This window comes from Lutjanus erythropterus, chromosome 18 (assembly GCF_056507025.1).
Source record: "Lutjanus erythropterus isolate fLutEry1 chromosome 18, fLutEry1.hap2, whole genome shotgun sequence".
NCBI lineage: Eukaryota > Metazoa > Chordata > Actinopteri > Lutjaniformes > Lutjanidae > Lutjanus > Lutjanus erythropterus.
In genome coordinates this window covers 25,863,058-25,879,866 of record NC_139334.1, presented here as the reverse complement: position 1 = coordinate 25,879,866, position 16,809 = coordinate 25,863,058, and the positions used below count along the sequence as shown (strand labels likewise).

Below are 16,809 nucleotides of genomic sequence, written 5' to 3'. Positions count from 1 at the left end.
CAAAATAGTGTACTGCTGTCCTTAGCGTCACTGCTAGCATGTCTTAAAACATTACTGAAAACTTTATTTTATTTTCTGATTTTTCAATCTCAAGCGTTTTACCTTCATGGCTCTAAATGCATTCAGATTTAACAATGAAAACAGGGACTATCACTGGTTGGTTCTGTAAACCAGTGTGATTGGACAAAGGTTCCCAGCCTGTATTGGCTTTTGACCCCTACAAAACAGCTAAGTCTATGTAAAAATCCTTGTTACTGGTACTGGTAAGTTTGACTGGTTCAACCAGTTTGTAATTCTTCCATCTCATGTTGTTTCATTTTCAGAGCAGTGTTTCCTAACCCACATCCTGTTTCTCTCCTCAAACACACCTGATTCAAATGAGCAGCTCATCGTGAACCACCTGATCATTTAAATTGCGTGTGTTGAAGCAGGGACACATCTAAAACACACAGGGCAGTGTGTCCCTGAGGAAACTGAAGACATCGTTCTGCAGTAATTCATAAATAAAAAAGCAAAGATTAGAAGAAAGTCTGAAGAAGCAGCATATTTCTTCCCTTTGAACGTTCAGGTTCACAACTTTACAGGCTTTGAAGGCAGTGAGTTTGACTGCCATCTAGTGGTTGATTCTCACTCATGTATGGAGTTTAAATCCTGAAATAAAACCAAAATACCGAAGAACAGAAATACTGGACTCAAACAGTCAGCAGTGCAAAAGAAGCTAACCTTTTTATTTCAGTGATAATAAGTACCATTTTAGTATCATTGTTGGGATTCCTTGCTGTTTTCAGCCATTTTAGGAAACAACAGTACGAGTGTTTCAACACGTTTTCCGTCTCGTGTCCGCGCCTCCCCTCCAGCTGTGATCAGTTGAGGTGATGGTGCACAGGTGACACCAGAACTTCTGAGAACATTCAGTCCATCAATCAATCAATCAATCAATCAATCCACAACGGAATACAGGTTAAAACCCAGAACAGGAACTGACAAAAAAAAAGAAAAGAAAAAAAAAGACAACAAACGGAACAAATTCATAAAAAACATGAACCCGGTTTTTTAGTTGCTATACCTGAAGTGAAAATGGCAGATAAGACACTTCTCTCCGAAGAGCTTGTGAATATAAGTGAAATAAAAGCAGCATTCAATATACAGCACGGCTGGTCCTTTCACCTTCAGATCAGTCAATTAAAAATAAATTCAACGATTTAACTGGTGAATTCACTCTGGAGTATTTTTAAAACGTCTGTAACGAGTGATTCCAGAGGGGGAAAAGTCCCTGAATTTATTGAACTGAAGGTGAAACGGACCCCATTTGTGAAATATGCACATTTTGAGCAGTTAACTGAGGTACAATGTGTTAAAAGCATCCTTCCTCAGTACAAACAGGACCATACTGTGAGCTGAGAATTAATGAAATTACATCTGCGTTTAGGCTTTAGTTAATTTTTTCACCTTAATTTCTCAAACAGGTAAATTTTTGTTTTTAAATATTTTAGGAAATCAGCTTGTTACACTCTCTGGCGGTGGGTTAGGTGAGAAGATTGACGCCAACCTCGTGTATAAACAGTTCGGTTATCTTAGCATAAAGTGGAAACGGCGGTAAAACAGCTAGCTTGGCTTAATCTTACAGTAACAAATCTATCTACCAGCACTCATAAAGCTCGCTAATTAACACATTATATCACACTGATTTAATCTGTATAAAAGTGCAGAAAGTTACTGGTCAAGAAACTGATATGAATGAAGGAGTATCAGGACCAGTGTTTTGTTATAGCAAGATAAATAATATATTGTTACAGCAAGAAAAGTTTCTTGTTGTGACAATATGTTATTATAACATAACCCATTCATTATAATTCAAATATTTTGTTATATATCTTATGATGATAAGCGGTATAAACTTAGAATTGGATTCTGGTCTGTTTTTCTTTTCTCGTGTGGCAGAAATATCCTTCTGCAAAAGTTGAAATGTTGAAAAACAAACGCTGAACTTCCAGTAATAGTGCCAGGTGTACGAAAAAATAAATCAGAGGAGAAAGTTTTTATATATCTATATGTTTGATAATGACAATAAGAAGTGCTGCTAGGTGAATTTTGTGACCGCTGGCCTGAGCCAGAACAGCTGTTTCCAGTGTTTGTATTAAACTAAGCTAACTGGCTGCTAGCTGTAACTCTATATTCAACAGACATTTATGAGACAAATATCAATCTGCTCATCTAACCTTTGGAAAGAAAGTGAATTTGTCAATCAATTCTTTAAAAATCAGAACTTTTTTTAAGGGAAAAGTCACCACTTTCATGTGAATGCCCACTCAGTGTTGATGGCAAATGCCCACATCCATGTTGCTGTGTATCACCACCGTAGACTGTAGCTATTATTTTATTGTTTAAAACATAGCATAAGTTGACAGAAATACTCATCTAGCGCGCCCCGTGGTGACCCAGAGGTGGAGATCCAACCTGAAACAGCCGGTAGTTCTTCTTTAACACCAATTACATCACTGTTACATCACTGGAGACACAACAGCAGATGTTCATCTTTAGCTCTCAGCTCACACTTCACAACAGAAGGAGAAGCACTGCCTTGTCCGAGCAAAAACACATTTTGGCATCTGACAGCTCCACACAGAGCATCACCGTCATATAAATAAGAAACGGAGAATCTTCATAAAGGCTGGTATGCATAGTAGGATACGCTAATGTCTATGTTTCGTCTATGTAATATCTATTCTGCAGTCAGTCAGTATCTACTGGAACCAGTTTACATTGAAGTATAACATCCACACGTGTGCTTGGCTCTTACAGCAGCTATACTACAGTGGTTTGAAAACACAAAAGCATTGCAGGTACTAGAACAGTCGAAGCAATCCATTCACTCTTAGAGAGGGAAAAAACCTGAACCTGAAACACTGTATATAGGAGAAACTGGGAAAATGCAGAGGGAAAAGATTCAACACTGATGTGGATCAACACTCTGACAAAAACCCAACAAAATGATGAGGTACAGCATCGAAAAACAAACAAGTTTCTTGGCAACAATTTCATCTTTGATGCTGAGGCATCTTATTCTGCCAAAAAAATTTACCTAAAAAGTCACCAAGCTGATTAAAGGATGAGGCTGACAATATTCTATATTTATAATAAGTTGCATGAAAGAAAAACAAATAAAACTCTTATTATTGATCTGAAAAAATGACTAAAAACACGTCAGTGAGCAGCTGGCAACACGTTCCTTCATTCAAATGAACATGGCTACTGAAGTTCATTTACATCACTGCCATGTAAACTGTCCTGCTTAAATACTCAACAAAACACTAATCGTGTATTAATCCATGACTGAAAGTAGTCCCCCAACAACTTCACTGCTTATTCCAGTTTCAAGAACTTTTGCTACAAACTACAGTGGCCAGTTTTTTTTTTTAAGTTTACTGAGTTTTTAAATAAAAAGAAACTGCATTTCTGAGCTGTTATTAAAGGGACAGTTCGGATTATTTGAAGTAGGGTTGTATAAGGTACTTATCGATAATGAGTGTATTACATACAGTAGATGTTGGTCAACACGTCCCCAGTTTAGGGAACCAGAAAAATGTGTTTTAGCCACCTAAAAAGGTCCACTTAAAAAAAAAATCATTATTAGTTCCAGTGTACGCAAAATTTAGAAGGTTTTCACCATCTTGACGTCAGGCAGGCTTTTCGGCTTGGAAACTGCGTTATATAAGATAAACATCGCTTCCTCCAAACCAACCAGACTTCATTCACAAAATCAATAATTTTGTCTTGCAGAACAGGTGAGCTGCCTGTCTACCTCTGCTTCGATCAGTTAGTTTGTTTGTGTTATTGTGTGACTTCAGTGTTTTAAAATGTCAGTTTGGATTCACCAGAGTCACACAATAACACAAACGATCTAACAGATCGAGGGAGCGGTGGACCGGCAGCTCCCACTTTCTGAACCTGTCCATAGCAGTTCATTGTTTATCTTCCTATGAGGGCTCTAAGGCTGGTTCTCCAAACTGGGGGCATGCAGACCTCAATCTACTGTAAATAATACACTGATAAGGACGTCGTACAACCCCCACTTTAAAAAATCCAAACCATTCCCTTAAAGATTTACATCTTCAGAAGGAACCGATGTGCCTGGGCGCCACAGACAAAGCAAGGAAGTGAGAACAGTTCTCTTTTTAAAAAATACAGAATAGTGCCAGCCTGATCGTTCAGGGAAGAAATTGTATTGAATTCTATGAAAATCTTGCAACAGTGGTTTGTAGAGAAAGTGGGTCTGGAAAATGACAGGATAACTGAGATACTGGCAGCAGCTGGACTTTTCTTCTGTCCAGACTGCATTAAGTTTCCATTTATAGACTTCAGATAAAAACACACAAACTGTGAAGGGAAATGAGAAGTGAATCCAACAGAACTACTCCTAAAGCCGCCTCAACGATAGCAAACAGTGACCATAGTCGATCAAATGAATTAAACACCGTGAACAAGTAGTGCCGACATTAATACACCAATAAAACCACTAAAAACCTCAGCCACTGAAGACCATGGAAACAAGGTGGAGCTGGAAAACAAAAAGTTAACGGGAAAGGCGTTGATGAAGAGGAGGTCCTTGAATTCGGGGGTCAAAGTTCAGATTGTATGAGCAGAGAAGAAGCAGCACCTGTGGAAAAAAGGCATGAGCAGAGCGGAGCAGCTGAGAGCGACACGATCCGCAGCGGAGGACGCCGTGTCAGGACGATTGACGTCAGCGCAGACGACAGACACAAAGCGCCTGTTTCTAAGTTTGTCTCGTTAGAAGTAATGGTTTAATGTTTGTTTGTTTGCATCCTTAGTGTTTTAGTCCCGAGACGGCAACATCTGGATGTGCTGAGTCTCAAAATACTACTGCTATAGAGACCAAAATTAATCTTTAGTATGAAAAAGAGCCACAGATGAACTGCAGAACTTTGTTTTTGACTTCCAGCCCTCTCCTCAGTCTGGATGGGAGTGTAGTTTGAAAAGCACAAAGCGCTTTTTTGTTTTGTCGCCTCTTTTTTTGTTGTTTTTTTTTTCTCGTTTTTTCCCCCTTGAAGTTCAGAAGCAGAGAGGCTGAAAGTTTTCATCCCCTGCTGCAGCCCAGTCAAAGGGCCACAGCTGAAGTCTCCTTTTTTTTTCCATTTTTTTCCAGGTCAGTGGACGTCAGCTGACGGTTCCCACCCAAACAAACTCAGTCTGCTTCACAGCTGCAGACCCGGGTTTAGAAGTACTTTAAAAAATATTTTTTAAGGTTTGCTGTATTCCTTTTAGGTGCCAGATGAGTGGAGTTTTCCGTACAGATTGTCTGGCAGAGGGTCCAGAAAAGTCTCAATATTCCGTTTATACTGTTCCTCAGACTATTTGAAATATCAAACACAGTAAATCCCACCCACCTGCTCCACTTCAGCACTTTAAAACAAATGCTCGGACATTTTATTCAGGGTTCCTAAAGATTCTTTTCTTTTTGTAATTTAATTTTCTTTGATGTTTTTGATATAATTTATACTAGGCCTGCAACTAACAATCACTGTCACTGTCGATTAATCTGCCGATTATTTCCAAGATTAATCATCTGGTCTATAAAATGTCAAAAAAAAAATGCTCAACATGTTTTCCCAGAGCCCAAAGTGACGTCTTAAAATTGATTCTTTCATCCAACCATCAGTCTAAAACTCAAAGACTCTTCATTTACTGTCATAACTGACACATAAAGCAGAAAATTCTCACATTTAAGAAGCTGGAACCAGCAAATGTTTGACATTTTTTTCATGAAAATGACGATTAATTGATTATCAATATAGTTCACAGCTAACTTCCTTTTGATAAGGAAAGTTAATGATTAATCGATTAATTAATTGTTATAGCAATTCATTAATTGCACCTTGTTTGACATTGTCTGAAAAAAGAAACTTTAACTTGTTTTGTGTTTTGTTGTTTGATTGTACGTTGCTATTAAAATAATATAATAATAATTTCTATTTACAGACCAAAATAAATTCTAAATTCTACAGAAAAGAAAAATGTGCATTTTGTGTCTGCTAAATTATTAATCATTATCTGATTATTAGCATTTTCCACTAACCGTTAAGGAAAATGCAAAAAAAGTTTCAGCCCTTCTTTCAATCAATTAACCGATTGATCATTGCAGCTCTAATTTAGACCAAAGGAAACGAAGAACGCCAGATTTACAACTGCAACTGCAGTCGATTACTCGATTAGCTGTCAAGTATTAATCGCCAACTATTTTGATAATCCATTAATCGTTTTTTTAAGAAAAACAATGTTGAGATTCTCTGATTTCAGCCTCTCACATGTGAATATTTTCTGGTTTCTTTACTCCTCTAAGACAGTAAACTGAATATCTCTGTCTGTGGACAAATCAAGACATTGGAACTTTGAACTTTGGGAAACACTGATCAATATTCTTTTTTTTTCTGTCATTTATATACCGTATAACTAATCTATTAATCAAGAAAATTATGTTACATTACTTGAGAATGAGAATGATCTTAATTAGCTGCAGACCCAGCCATTTTACTATGTAGATACAGATTTTGCACAACAAAAATCTGCACATATTAGATGACAGGAGTTTAAAATCATAGAAAATATGATGCTTTACGAACAGTATTCTGGGTCAATCTGAGGTGTTTTTCTCCACATTTCTAGGTCTGTGCAGGAACCCTGATTAGCACTTCTGTCCCCAGGTCTGCAGTGCATCGCTCAGGTTGTTAAAACTTGGGCTGGTAAAGGGCGACACGTCCACTGAGGCAGCCCGAGGCCAGCTGGCAGTGCGTCGGGGAGAACTTGGTGGTGAGCACCACGTCGCTGTGCGAGTAGATGGAGCGGATCTCCCTGAGGCAGCTGGTCTGGACGGGCAGGCAGTCGGCCAGCTCGCCGCAGCTCTCGTCGAAGGCCAGCAGGCGGACGCCGTAGCCATACGGGGAGCAGATGAGTCGTCCGTCCGGGCTGAAGCACAGCTCTTTGATGTAGCCCCGGCCGACGTTGGCCTCCTCGATGTAGTGGGTGAGGCGGAGGGAGCAGCGGGGGGAGACGAGCGGGCGGGTGGGCGCTCCCTCCTGGAACTCGTACACACACGTCCACTGGGGAGAGACAGGAAGGAGAGTTAGACGTAGTCAGTGTCACACGGTAGGGTTGGAAACTCTGAATCACGTTGGTGTCGTCACTGGAAAGACACTGGTTGTTGGTTTAGGACCCGCAGCGGCACCAACCGACCGTGAGTGACTATTTGCTTCAGATGAGACACAAAGTCACAGAAACATCCAACAGCAGAACTGCACTGAAGGAAAACTGCAACTAAATTGTATTAAAAACACGTCTGATTTGTCCAAAGTTTCTTCTATTTTTTTTCTTGTGGGCATAAAGAGTTCATCAGTAGGACAAACTCACACAGACTACAGCTTCCAATGTAAAAGAATTTAAAGATAAGTGATACTTTGACAAGATAAGCTGCTTGAGTAACCGTGATAAAAGCTCAGGATGACTCAGTACCACTTTTTCATGTCATATCCTAATACAGACACCACAAACTAGACTATCTGCAGATAAATATACCAATCCAATAGCATCTTTTCACTCTGAAACAGGTAAGCTGTTAATTCTACACTTGAATGGATGCACTTTGTTTATCTAAGCCAACTACTCTGTCATGCTCTGACGGTAAAGCAAATATTCTACTCCCATGGAAGAAGAAATGCACAGCCATGAACATGATTTAGTTATGCAATACTGCTCCTCTTTGTACTTTGACTTTTTTTTTTACACAAAGGACTTTTAACATCATCTTTTCTGCACCATTCAAACATTCAAAATGAAATTTATACAAACACATAAATTGCACTCGTCTGTTTTGCTTTTTTGTTCCTTGATCTTAAAATAACTCTGCTGACAGGTTTCTCTAATGACACATGACACATGCTGCCTATCTGTGCTGCTCAAGACACACTTCTCTTTACACTTACTGAGTATCAGATCGACACATCCCTGATAAAAGCAGCTTTGTCTTGCAGAACATTGATAAATAATTGTCAGATCTGATCTTTGAGTGAGTGTGGGGTGGACACATACTTTTTTGGTATCTGCAACAGTAACTTTCTTTACTTATTCTTTCATCAAATCAAAAATTTAAAAGTTGTCAAGTTTAGACATACTTTATGGAGGCAAAACTCTTACATGGCTGCTTGTGTTTGGACATTTATCATTTGTAAACTTTGGTTTTGAAAAAAACCCTTTGAAAAAAAAAAAGCAATTTGTGGAGTAAAACATGTTTGTAAGACATTTTTAAAAGTATTGTTCGGGTTTCAGCACCAAAACACAAATATAATTATAATTAATTAATTGTTCTGTCTGTGCTTCATGAAATCTGGCTTTGTAAAAACCCAATTGGTATGACTTCTGATTGCTAAGGTTTGTGACTGGTGTCTAAAATTCACTGCGCATGTGGCTACTTTTATAGAAAGCTTCCTGAAAATTCCAAAAACAGGATTTTTGATGTTTTTGTTTATGTGTGCTACTGGTAGGGTTGACCCAGATGCTTTAAAGCTTCTACTATTCCCTTGGTAATAAACTGGGGTTGTTTTTGGAGAGGAAGGAGACGTCGCGTCTGCTGCATCAAAAAAAGCAACAAAACCAGCCGTGTGCATGTGAATCGAGTGCACAGTAAAGCATACTCCCAAGGGAGCATTAATAACAAAGTATATAAGTAAATAACTTTGAGGAAAGTATGACAGATATGTTGCCCCACTTCGAAGATTCTCACTGAAGCTTGGAAACCCCAGAAATGGTACAGGGGGACAGCCTTCGCTGCAGGCCAATGTACCGATCACATCAAGAAGAAGAGGAGAGGCTGTCAGGAAAACGTCTCAAATTGTTTGCCATCGGAAATCAACTTGTAACTGTGGTGAATTCAAGCTGCTGCAAAGAAGAAAACTACAAATTTTATTCTTCAGACCTACTGAGGTTTTTGCAAACTCAACACATGCAACTGCAGTATGACATCGAATTCTACGTGATGATGAAAATTCCTATAATACACCAGCAAATGGTCGACAGAAGTCACAAATTACTGACTAAATGATTAAGATGGAGACAGTGAGCAGCAGTGAGGCGATTTAATAAACAGAAGTGAGGATCCTGTCTTAAAAACAGGTGTATCTGCAGCTGAGCGTTTCTCACCTCCTGGTCGTCCATGTTGCTGGAGCAGCGGATGAGCGTGGCCCAGCCTTTAGGATGGAGCTGCAGGGAGGTGATGCAGTTCCCCCTGTCTCTCTCTCCAGGGATCTCTGGAGTCAAAACCTCCAGGCTGTTCCGGGGAGAAAGACCTGCAGAGAACAAAGTTTATGACAGCTTTATGGCCGATCTTTACTGCTCCCGCTGACAGCTCTGTTATTCAGTTTTACGCTGTGATCGTCTCTGACCTTCTCGGTGAGGGTGGATTTTGCTGGAGTCGTTTCCCTGGCGAGGAGTTCCAGCTGACCTGGACGCTGATGTGCCTCCATCTACAGAAACACAGCCGGGTCAAAATCATTTTCTTTCCTCTGGAAGCAACAGTAACGTTCTGATCACTTCACCATTTAGTTAAAAAAAAAAACGTCAGTAATGATAAATTAAAAGTGGTAAATTTATCTGGCAATGGCTAAAACATGCAAAGTATTACAGTTAAAATGATATTAAAAGCAGATAACCAAGTAACTCTTTGCATTTATGAATCTATACTGAAATATTTTGTATTTTTCCTGATAAATTACAAAAAATAATTATTCAACCAAGTCTAAATCAACTAACAACATAATAAACTAATTGCAAGCTTCATACAAAGGCATTAACACAGTAAAAAAAAATTAACAAAAACAAAGGCAAAAGTCTGTGATCTGACCTGAGCTGAGTGGCGTCCGTCGTGCACGCAGCATACGGTAGCTGCCCACCTCAAGGGACTGCGTGAGGTCCAGGTCGTGGAGGATGAGCAGGTACCCTGAGGAAGTGGAGATAAGCATCTTGGAACAGTCGGGCGTCAGGCGCATCCTCATTAAGTAGCGGGTGTGGAAGAACTTTTTGTGCGGGCAGCCGTCCTCTGTAAACCTGCAGGGTAAGAACAATCAGGAAAGGGGTTAACTTAGGCGAGGATTGATGACGTCTTTTTAAATTAGTCGACGTAATTCCGGTCAAAAATGTTTGCTGAAGGTGGGAAGCGTCAAGACGAACCATCCGCGGTGAAACGGCTCGACTAGAGTTACAGAAACTCTGGGTAGTTGCTCAGGAGAAAATAAAATTAGATTCTCAGGGTTGAGTTACAGCCAAAAAACCCATTTACTCCACCTTCAAAGTTGTAAAGTTGCCGTTTTTATTTGATGGGGGAAAGACTCTTAAAAAGTCAGTGATGTATTGTTCAGTGTGCAGCTCCTGGAACAACATAAACTGCAGACCAGAAATGGGACATTTCACTAAAAGTGGTTGGATTATGACATACATATAAGAGACAAAAAAGGTAATTTTCCATATTTACTGGCATTAGTCAGGGTCCAATAATGTTTTTTGCCACTAAACCAATCAGGTCTGACAGCTTTAGTTACTAGTTAGTTATCAGTTTCCAAATTTTCCCTTCTTGACACACACACAACAACTGCTGCCGACATTTCCCCTGACTTTTGAGGGACTGTTTCCGGTAATTATCTGTCTCTTTAAAAACAGTCCCAGTCATGTCACCCTGACATATGTTTTTCTCCAAGATTCAATGAATGGTCTCTTGCATTTTATCATGAATGCATTTCTATGCCAGCTTATCTATGAAGTAAAGAAGCGTGTCTGTGTCTGTCTTCATGCAGCGCACACTGCTCACGCTTGCTCATGGACAGACAAAGGCTGGCTTGTTAAAAATGGTTTAAATTAAATAACTCTTTTTCTTTTCTGAGCACTGGCCCAGTTGGGCAACTGGCTGATTGAATCTACTGGCCTAGGGCAAACAGACTTATTGCTGGAAAATGCTGAAAATAAAGGCTGAATAACAAGTTGATTGACAGAAAATTAATTGAGAGCACTTGTGATAACTGATTAATCATTCATGTCATTCACTGAGAAAGAAATGACAAATGTTTACTGGTTTTAGCCTCTCAAATCTGTGGATTTATATCATTTCTCTGTTTTAAATCATTATAAACTGAATATATTTGGGTTTTGGACTGTTTATGTGAGGTAACGTGACAAAATAAGCACAACAAAAACATCTTCTAATGGATGTTTTTATAATTCCACAGCATTTTTGGGACTTGATAATGAAAATAATAATTTGCTGCAGTCCTTACTACAATCCTAAAAAGTTTACAAATGTTAAGCTATATTCGATCACGCATCATCTCAAAAAAAGGTGCAGAGAACATGAGGATGCGCATTTTCAAACGTACACACATCTGCACACACTAACCTGTTAGTGTCCCACGTGATGACGTTGCCGTCGAAGCCGGACGTGACGAGGAGACGAGTGTTGGTGTCGTACTCGATGTTCTTCACCCAGCTGGCGTGGCCGTGCAACGAGCAAACCTTTGAATTCAGCTTACGCAGGTCCCATAATGCAATGGTGGTGTCATCAGAGCAGGTGGCAAACAAACGATTGTCCAAAAACCTGCAGGGTAGATCAAGATCAATCACAGGAACATTTTCTTTAAAATTCTCTGCAGAATGAACCTAGACAGCAGCTTGATCCCTTTGGTAGTTTCTCTTGGCCTCTGTGCTTCATATCCTGACAAGGAGCTTACTTTTACAGGTAAAGACGATTTAGGGGATAATGTTACCATCCTCAATGTTTTTTTCACTGCTTTGAACTTCAATTCCCTCAGCCCCTTCCCTGATATGAGGGAAGGATGTTGCATGCTTGCTCTGTAAATCCTCCCTGGGTGTTTTAGGACAAGAAGAACACACCTTATGTTGTTGACGCAGTCCTCGTGGGCCTCTGTCAGGGTCTTGATGTGTCTGGATGAGATGGGATCAAACAGCAGGACCTCGGTCTGCTCGCAGGCCACAGTCAGCACAGACCTGAGCAGAGCAGACACACAAATCAGACACGCTCATAAAACATACAAGAGGAGGAAAGAGTTCATCTTTCCAGTACATAAACACAAACACAACTCAGCTAGCACCAACACAGTCAGGCTGTACAATACGATGACATATATCGTGTGGCCACAGAAAAGGGTCCATCATTTCATATTATGCTCTATCAATATTTAAAGTAATATTTTTCATCATTTGGGCAACACTTTGCCTTCATCCACTTGACATGGATGCAGGTTGGAAATGTGCATGGAGGCAACACAAAGGAGGAGGAGAGAGAATGTGACACAGAGCAGGTTAATCTGAACAGGAGAAGGACTCTGACCAGCTGAGACAAAATAAGAACCTCATTCCTAAAAAGAGGGGCTACTACACCTGAAAGTGGGTTAAGCACGAAATGTCTGACAGCGACCAGAAAGCTGTACTTTGTGAATTAAGTTTGGTTGTGTTATTTCTGACCATGATCACACACATTTAGGCCTAAACTGATTGCTTGCACCAACTCTCCTAATTTTTCTGGACAAAGTTTTTCATTGCTCTCTCCTGATTTCCTCCATCCTTCACTATTCTCCCATATTTCTCCTGATTTATGTCAAAATTTCACACATTTTTTTTTATCCTTTTCTGTTTCTGACATATAAGCCTTCGCTCAGTGAGTGAAAGATATCTCAATTTTCTCTGAATTAATGAAAACTGATTCATACTAGTTAATGCCAGAGATTCACCCCAGAGGGGCAAAGTATTCTTTTCTCATAATTAAAACAACATAAATTGCTGTTGCAGTACACTCATCATTTTGTTTTGTTTTTTCTTTAACAGTCGCCAGAATGCAAGAAACATGGGGGGATGATGGGGGACCTCAGACTTCCTGATTTGGTTCTGAAATCCTCCCTATTTTTTGAAGTCTTAGTTAATTAAAAATTTCCACAAAGGTTCTAAATATAAGTGGAAAGATCTTTTTTAAGAAACTGATTATTGACTAAATTTTGGATAGAAAGAAACAGAAAATAAACAATAATTGCCAATAAAAATGATATCTGAATCTCTCCATTACAAATTTCTTTGGCATTATCTCAAATGTCAGTTGCTGCCATCCCACATTTGCAGGTGCTGTATTATCAGCCCATCTGAACAATATTTTTTTCCCTTCAGCCTTCTTTGATGAAGGACTGGGTAAACCAAGAAGCAAAAACTGAGGTTCACTAAGGTGTCAAGCCAGGTTACAGAAGAAATTTAACTTATCTGTAAGAGATTCTGAAGTGTGGAACACTCTCCAAATGAAATAAGAAACTGTAACACCTATCACACTTTCACACAAAGACTCAAGGTCTCGCTTTTGAAAAATCAGACATCTGAACATTTTGAATCTAGGTAGTACATTGATTTTTTTTTTTTTTTTAATACAACTGTTGTTATTATTGGCTAACCTGCTGTTAACTTGATCTATATCCTCTGCTTGTTGCGAGACAGCCAGCTTTGCAGGGCTTGTGTGTGCATGAAATATCCATTGTCCAAATAATTTGGACTTACGCCTCTGTGCTGCATGGCTTGTATGTTAGTGCTTTTAACAAACCAGTAACTGCTTCTCAACATCAACATATAGACTGCTGTCTACTCTTTATTGCTGCTCTGCATGTCTGCATGTAACAAAAGATGGTTATAGTCTATAATACTTAGTTGTGTGTTCTTGCTTTGTGTAGCTTGCACAAAAATTTGTGCCAAAATAGTGTTTGTTGTTGCTGCGTTATTGTACAGATGTTCTACTGTTTCCTCTTGCTCTGCGTGGCTTGTGCTCTGTCTTGAGAATTGTTGTTCTATTGCTGTTTCTGACATTATGATGTCCTGTGGTCTTTGTTCTGTCAAGTTTGATCATTTTATAAGTTTTAAAACATCTGTCCAAATGGATGCAGTTGAAAATCAACCAGCTGGGTAACAGAAATGTTGATTAATAAGTGCTGTCCTTATACTATAAAAGAAAAAATGAAATAACCCTCTCTTTCAGCTTCTGAGCAGTTTCTGTTTTTTTGATTTGTGATGCTGTATGGATCACAGCTGCAGAACTGAGCCAAACAATAAATTATTAAAATGACACAGGGTCAGTGATCATCTGAAGAGCAAAAGGCAAAGCAATTCCATTAATAATATTCTTTGAACTTTGCTTGTATTTACATTCAACTACATCCCTTTCTGTGATGCGGAAACATCACGAGAGGCGTCCCTCTACCAGCAGTGGCAATAATGTGAACAAGATTATTAAAACTGTGATGCAACACGAGGTTAAGCAGGTTCAGGGTATTTTCGTCTCCTGTAAAAACAAATGCATTTTGCACAAAACCACTTAACCGTGCAGACAAGACTTGCTGTCACAAACAAACTTGACCCAGACTGGACACAGCTTGACCTGGTTTGTCTGCAGGATTTACTTCCTACATCTGCTGTCTAGTCACTAAGACTTAACACCCTGTGTGTGTGCAGCCTTCAGTTGTGGTTACTGTGAGAAGTTGCTGCAAGACTTTCGAGGTTTAGTTTGGAGAAATTCCAAGAACTTAAAACTGACATGTTTTGATTGTTAGATTGACAGGTTATGAATGAGTTTTTACAAGTTAAGAAACCATGCTTAAGTTTTAAAATTATTGCCCTTTCATCATAAATAGCAATCTGTGTTTTTTTCCTATGCATGTGAAGTGATCCATGGGTAATGAGTCCAGAGATAAAGCATGAGAAGGTGAATTTGATGATGCAATCTAAGCACTGTCCAGGCTATTTAACCAATATTTTCCAAACAATTTCAATGCACTGTTAAAGATCGCAAAGATTTCCAGGAAAGTGTGAACCCTGTGGGCATTAGCTCCAGGTAAAAGGCCCAAAATGTTGTCTTACCCGTCCGGGGAGTACTCCAGGTTGAACACCGCTCCGTGGGTCTGAGTGCTCAAGTTGACAGACTCCACAGCCGGATTCATAGAGCAGTACAAACTGGTCATTGTCCTGAAGTTGTCCCTAGCTGGGTCCACAAACACCCCTCGTCTTATTGTCCTGCTTTGCAGCCATGAAAACAGGCTGTTCCCCCTGCGGGTGTCGGTGCAGGAGTCCCCGCCGCTCCCTGTCTGCCGCGCGGCGGACGGTTGGCACCCGCCGGGCTCTCGCTCCTCAGCCCCGGGAGACCTCGCTCTGCGCTCCGGCCGCTCCCCGCTGCTCCCCGGCAGCGAAGGAGACCCAACCCGAGCGATGTCATCATCCACGTCCGAGTCGTCGATGTCGGGGTCCTCGTCTTTGTCGCTGCCGCTGTTGGGCCTGTCCTGCGACTCGTCGGCGTCCTCGCTGTCGCTCTGGTGCTCCGAGCTCATTGTAGCTCCTCCAGCGTCTGTGTTTCGGGGCGCAGCGTCTCGGCTCAACGGCTAAGAAGTTAACTGACTCCGGTCACCTACCGAGCATGAAACCGTGTCTTCTTTCACCCCTTTAAGGTGCCATGTTAGTGGATTTTAGCTGCATAGGTTACGTAGAGTAAAATATATTTTGTTGTCAGACTTGGCAGCGCCTCATCGCCGCGCGTCAAACCGAACACGGTTAGCTAAAATGCGACCGGAAGAGGACACATATAGCCTTCAAAATAAAAGTACAAAATAAAACTATGTGCTTGTTAAATAAAGCCAAAACACATTGTATTTGTTATATATTCATTTTAATTGCATTTTATTACACGACTTCGTTGACTACTCGATTCAGATTGGTCAATTACATCATTCAAAGGTGTGTTGTTTCTTTATAGCAGGCCGTTACTATGTATAACAGACCTTAGCTATGGACACAGTTCTGATCATAACCTCAGGAGGGACAATAAAATCATTGTTGCATCACTAAAATAATTTTAAAATGAATGTTTTTATGTAACAAACACGGTAATATATAGTGAGCAGGTCACTATTGTGAAATAAATCCAGAAAATCACATAAATGTGAGCCATTTTTTATTTATTTTATTTCATTTTATTTTATTTTTAGTAAGAAACCATGTATTAAGAGGGATAATGTACATCGGGGTCCTGCATCATCCTATCAGGATTTATTTCACAATAACAACTTTCTCACTGTATATTACACTGTTACATAAAAATATAAATTTTAAAACTATTGATTGATTTACTTAAGTGTATTTGTTGCCGTTTTTGTGAATCGAATTACGTAGCAACGAATCCATTTCAATTAATTATTTTAAGCTGAAGCATCCAGACGGAAGTTTTATGTTTTTATTCTAACTAGCCTGACACTTTTCTTCTCACCAAAACAAATGCAAAATAAAAAGAGATGACGAAGTTCCGCTTCCTTGACCATTTTGAGGCACATTCGTAGGTTGGTTACTGCCATCTGCTGGACAAATACTGCAAGCTTTTTACTGTGTTAACAAGGCAAAACCAAAACCTACTTGGCAGGAAACCTGTCAGTGTGGAAAGTAAAAAAAAAAAAGGCTTTTATGAGCTACTACAATAATTACACAACTTAAAAAAAAACATGGAGGAAGATTATATCCAGAAGGAAGCAGTAATGTAAGGTTAAGGGTGCCAACTGCTGTAAAATTTCAAACATGACACACTCTGTTCGGTCAGTTTGTTGTATTGAGTTCTATTTGCTTGTTCTTTGTTATCAAAGCCCAACTTTAGTCCTGTTTAGTTGACTTTTTTATGGGCCCAGAACTTCGGTAGCATTTTTTGTTTGTGAATTGACAGTCCCATATATAGTT

The 16,809-nt window shown here is 39.7% G+C and overlaps 1 protein-coding gene across 1 annotated transcript; it reads right to left on the bottom strand.

Moving 5' to 3' along the window:
- Positions 1-6,485: 6,485 nt before the first annotated feature.
- dcaf10 (DDB1 and CUL4 associated factor 10) lies at positions 6,486-15,683 on the bottom strand. The gene is made up of 7 exons (XM_084742619.1): positions 14,956-15,683; positions 11,944-12,057; positions 11,450-11,647; positions 9,908-10,110; positions 9,450-9,530; positions 9,208-9,353; positions 6,486-7,115 (listed from the first exon to the last, which is right to left on the bottom strand). Exons 1-7 carry the CDS (start codon positions 15,417-15,419, stop codon positions 6,744-6,746), a joined length of 1,578 nt encoding a protein of 525 aa, XP_084598745.1. The 5' UTR covers positions 15,420-15,683; the 3' UTR covers positions 6,486-6,743.
- Between the last annotated feature and the right edge of the window lie 1,126 nt (positions 15,684-16,809).